At 38.5% G+C, this 4,566-nt stretch overlaps 1 protein-coding gene across 1 annotated transcript; it reads right to left on the reverse strand.

Annotated features, from left to right (window-relative positions):
- Positions 1–240: 240 nt before the first annotated feature.
- Positions 241–4,355, reverse strand: LOC149005547 (uncharacterized). Its single transcript, XM_089169672.1, has one exon. The coding sequence runs from the start codon at positions 4,108–4,110 to the stop codon at positions 2,920–2,922; it is 1,191 nt and encodes a 396-aa protein (XP_089025798.1). The 5' UTR covers positions 4,111–4,355; the 3' UTR covers positions 241–2,919.
- Positions 4,356–4,566: the final 211 nt, after the last annotated feature.

Consider the following 4,566-nt stretch of genomic DNA (forward strand, 5'->3'; position numbering starts at 1 on the left):
TGTCCAATTTATCACTAAAAACCTTTCAGACACTGTTTATTATAAGAATATTTTTGAAAAAAAATAGTAATTTAACCATTTTCAGTGATAAATTTGACAAATATATCCAATGAAAATTCAAGTTTGGGATTTTATGTACTTTTTAAACATAAAGTGAGATGTCAGTACTTTAAGACTTCTATTTTAGAGAGTCAATATAAATTGCTCTATTTTTTATAATAAAGAATCACATTTGTTTTGTACTTGGCTTTTCACTAGCCAAAGTTGCACTCCTTACTTTGGGTTTTGAATGGTGGGGTTGGGGTGTAAAGGGTGTTCTCTCTCATGGTTTGAGAAGCTAAAAAATCTATGTATGACAGATGATTCAAGGTGGGCTTACTTCCTTTTTATTAGGATTAGCTACACGATAAAGACTGATTTAACCAGAAAAGTCCCATCCACCTAGTTGCTTTTTGTTCCTTCATGGCTCTATTAAGTATTAAATAGCCTCAATTAAATCCACTAAAACCTAGTGGTCAGTCATTACTCATAACCAATTTGCTTCAATTAAACAAGATCGCCAGAGTAGAATCTGATTGAATTGGTAGACAAGACAAGGCAGCATTGACGACTCACTTTCTATAAAGTTCTTCTCTTAAACCTTACCCACCAAATTAAGAAATAAATCAATTAACATTGTAAATAGTTAACCATAGTGGGTATACATGGAATCCATTACACTTTGCATTCAAGCCTTCAAGGTGGTGGCAAGATAGTTCAATATTCTTGCATAAATTTTTCTTTATTTGATTTGAGTCCAATTGTAATCCCACATTTCTTTACCTAGTTTGATTTGAGTCTATTAAGTGGGAGTCTATTTAAGCACTCAAAGTTAAAAAAAATATATATAACAAAAAACAAAGAAGGAATACTAAAAGCTAACAATATGGAGTACTAAAATATAAGGTAAATCAAAGAAATGCAAGACACTTGTATGTCCAGGGGGTTTATATCATTTACAAATTCCCATGAATCTGAGATTTATACCCATTTGATTGTGAAATCTTTGAATGCATGAAATCTAGAGATTTATATTTTTACATTAAAAACATGAATCTGTAGATTTATGGATATGGGATAAAATCCAAAAATTTCATTGCTGCTATAAAAGCACTACATATTTGTGCATTCACAAAAATCACATCTACCAAATAGCTTTTTAAGATGAATCTACATATTTTATTCAACAACCAAATAGTTAATTTTATGAATTAGGACTCCATAAATTTGAAATCTCCAGACTCATGTAACTAAACAGTCCTAAAATTAAGACTCACGAAAAGAAGAGGGACAAAATTGAGAGAAATTTTATGAATTTATTAGACTCATTTCTTGGTTGTTTTAATAGTGACGGTTGGATAATTAATTACCACGTGTCACAATCCTAGATGGGAATTACAAGGGATTGCAGGATGTGAGAATTGTAGAGGATGTGAACTTGTTTGTCCAGACCAGCTTATGCGCAACCTTGACTACATTCTTGAGATGTTCAAACTCCGAGCTGTTAATCTTTTGCCAACCGGACAACCAAGTTAATAAGTTGGATTTTGTTTCACCTACACAATACTAAGCCTGAAAAGTGTAGTCGTCGGATTGAGATCTCAATCAAAATTTTCAATCTCAGTCATTGAAAAATAAGTTGTCAAGATCGAAATCTAGACCGAGATCTCGATCCAATGACTGCAAATTCGGTAATCGAGTCCTGCACATTTACTAATAAGTCATCATCTCATCATCAAAGGAAATAGGGTTTGGAATACTAGTCATAGCTTTTATACAATAAGGATAATGAAATGCACGAATTAGATGTCACACTGAGGAAGGAGATAAAAGTCCTATGTGATTTGATGTAGGATAGAGAGAATCCACATTTTTTGTTACAAGAAAGAGCTGAAATCCAAGTGGTGATGGACTGGGAAAAATAGACCAGTTTGGAATATTCCATGCCTGCGAACCAGGTGGTTTTGGCACTTTTTTTTCTAGTTTCAAGTTTCAACAGTGAAGACTCAAGATGGGGAATCTTTCTAGGAATCACCTCATCAGAGATGAGTCAGATTCTCAGAGCTAGACAGTCCATAGGCACGTTACCCTAACAGATACCTATATTTATAAAATTTCAAAAGAGAATACCAAAATTGACCGTTAAGCATTTAAATATACTAAAACTGTAAAAATATAATGCTTGACTCGGATGGAGACTCAGTTGGAACTCGGAGACTAGAGATCCACACCTGGCGTATTTTAGAACAAAGACCAAGCACGCGGGTGATAGCGACAATGGAGGCTGAAGAGGACTGCGGAAATCGCAGAAGAAAGGACAGGAGTTGTGCTATCAGACTGACGTGCAAAATCATTCAGAACAGTACACCACTTGGAGCTTCTGCCTTTATTCAGAAAAATGTTTATGAGCCCATGAAGAGATTAAGATCATGATTCCATCAACAACCCCAGATTAGCAGGACAGAGGAACCCATATAGAATTCCCAATTAAGAGCTAAGTAATGTAACATGCACATGAAGGAAGCAGCAGATCTTCCAGCAAAAAAGAAAAATCATGAACTGGATGGATGGTCTCTGCTTCAGATCTTACTGCTTATAAAGTAGTGTGATGAGTGATTTTGTCAGTTATTTAAGAGATTACAGTGACCAGCAAAAAAACAGAGTGCGATAGAGATGGATATCAGAAAAACCAAAGTTTAAAGGATCCCAACCATTTTGCAGATGACTCATCCATATATACAGTAACAGAATAAAACCCTTCACTGTGGAACGAGCATAGAACGGTGAGCTGAAAACGAAACAACTTTGAGTTCTCGAAAGAAAAGAAGAAGAAAAAAAATGCAAAATGTTACCTGGGTGAATAATCAGAAACGAAATCAATCAATTCCGGTCAATGCGATTTCTGTTGTTGGTATGGCTTTTGGTGGAAGTTCCATCTCTCTTCTGAGGAGAAGAGAATAGTTGTCCAAATCCGAATACAGAGCCAGACTTGGAGGATCCACGAAGCGAACAAACCGGAACGTTTAGAACAGGGGTGATTCTCACATTTGCAGAATAAGATCTTTCCATTCCTCTGTTTTTTATTCTCGGACCGCCATTAATGCTGCTTGGACTGCTTGAGCTCCTCTCCAAGCTCTGGAACACAATTTTACCAGAAGAGTTCATTCGAGGACTGTCGACGGAGACTCCCCTAGCAGGAACGGTGGTTGAATCAGGCGCTCTGCGAATCGGGCTTCTTCCTACTCTCACCGGTGGATACTCGGCCGCAAAAGGCCTCACGTTATCGGTGGCGGTGGCAGCAAAAGATGGTTTCGCTATTCTAAGCTTCGGAGGAGGATTTTTGTACAGAGAATTCATTTGGTTTGGATTCGATTTATCCGAATCCATGGAAAGCCTTGGGAGATCTTCGTGGTCAGGACCCGAAGAAGACGAAGAAGAAAGTGACAGGCGAGAAGAAATAGAAACTGACTCTGAATCAGAATCTCTCAGTAACGGAAGACCCAAAGAAGAATCCGCACTCGATGAAGACGACTTGGAACTCCTGTGGAGGAAATGCTTCAAAGACTTAGGGTTAAAAGACGAAGCGGATTTCTGCAAATCCTGCTTAGCTTGATTGGTCGACTGCTTCCTCAACCCGAGAATCTCTCTCCATCTACTTGAACACTTCGGCGCCTTGGGAGAGAACAAGCACGGATCCGTCTCAGATATCTCAACTCTCCGGCGAGATTTCGCCGTCTCTGGAGAGCTTATCGCGTCCGACTTCGTTTCTGAAGCAATAGAAGGACGAACAGTTGTGTGTGTGCGTTGCAGAGGAACAAGCTTTCCATCAAAGAAGAGCTCATCCGCAGGAAGCATTGCAACTGGATCTTCGAGTCTGAACTCGAAATCTTTGATTTCTTTGACAGGAGCTTCTGGATCTCGTTTCTCCGGCAATTTCACGAGTTTTTCTCCACCGGAAGACGTGTTTGATTCTTCTTCGGGAAAATCAAGACTGAAAGATGCTCGAGGACTCAACCATCCGTATGAGGCGTAAGAAGATTGAGGATGGGAAACACAAGCAGCAGAAGCCATTATCGATGAGCATGCAATTCAAGCACCGAAACTCGATAATAATGAAAAACAGATCAAATTAATCTGAGAAAATATTGAATCTTTGAAGAAAAAAACAGAGATTTTTCTACGGAGGAGAATAATCTGGTAGATTGAAAGAGACAGAGAGAGGCGTTGTTCCCGCTCCACGAGGTTTCAGACATGGGTGTCTCTAGAGTTTCTTACTAATCGTCTTTTATATATACATGAAGCGAGACGACCACCTTTGAAGCTTTTCAAATCCAACGTGTCATTGTCCATGTGGCATATGGTACCACGTTGGTTTTTTCTTTTCTAATGCTGCCACGTCAGTTGATTTGTGCCGATTTAATAATTTAAGTGAAATATTTCAAATCGATCTTTTCTTGATCCGAACTAAATCCAAGGTTCGACATGTCGGCCGTGTCGCCGTGTCGGACCCTGGCGACACGGTGACTC

This window comes from Hakea prostrata, chromosome 9, assembly GCF_041222555.1.
Source record: "Hakea prostrata isolate BN-2017 chromosome 9, UWA_Hpros_2, whole genome shotgun sequence".
In the NCBI taxonomy this organism is placed as follows: domain Eukaryota; kingdom Viridiplantae; phylum Streptophyta; class Magnoliopsida; order Proteales; family Proteaceae; genus Hakea; species Hakea prostrata.

Coding starts and splice junctions, on each gene's coding strand:
- LOC149005547 (XM_089169672.1), bottom strand. CDS start 4,110: ATGGCTTCTGCTGCTTGTGTTTCCCATCCTCAATCTTCTTACGCCTCA.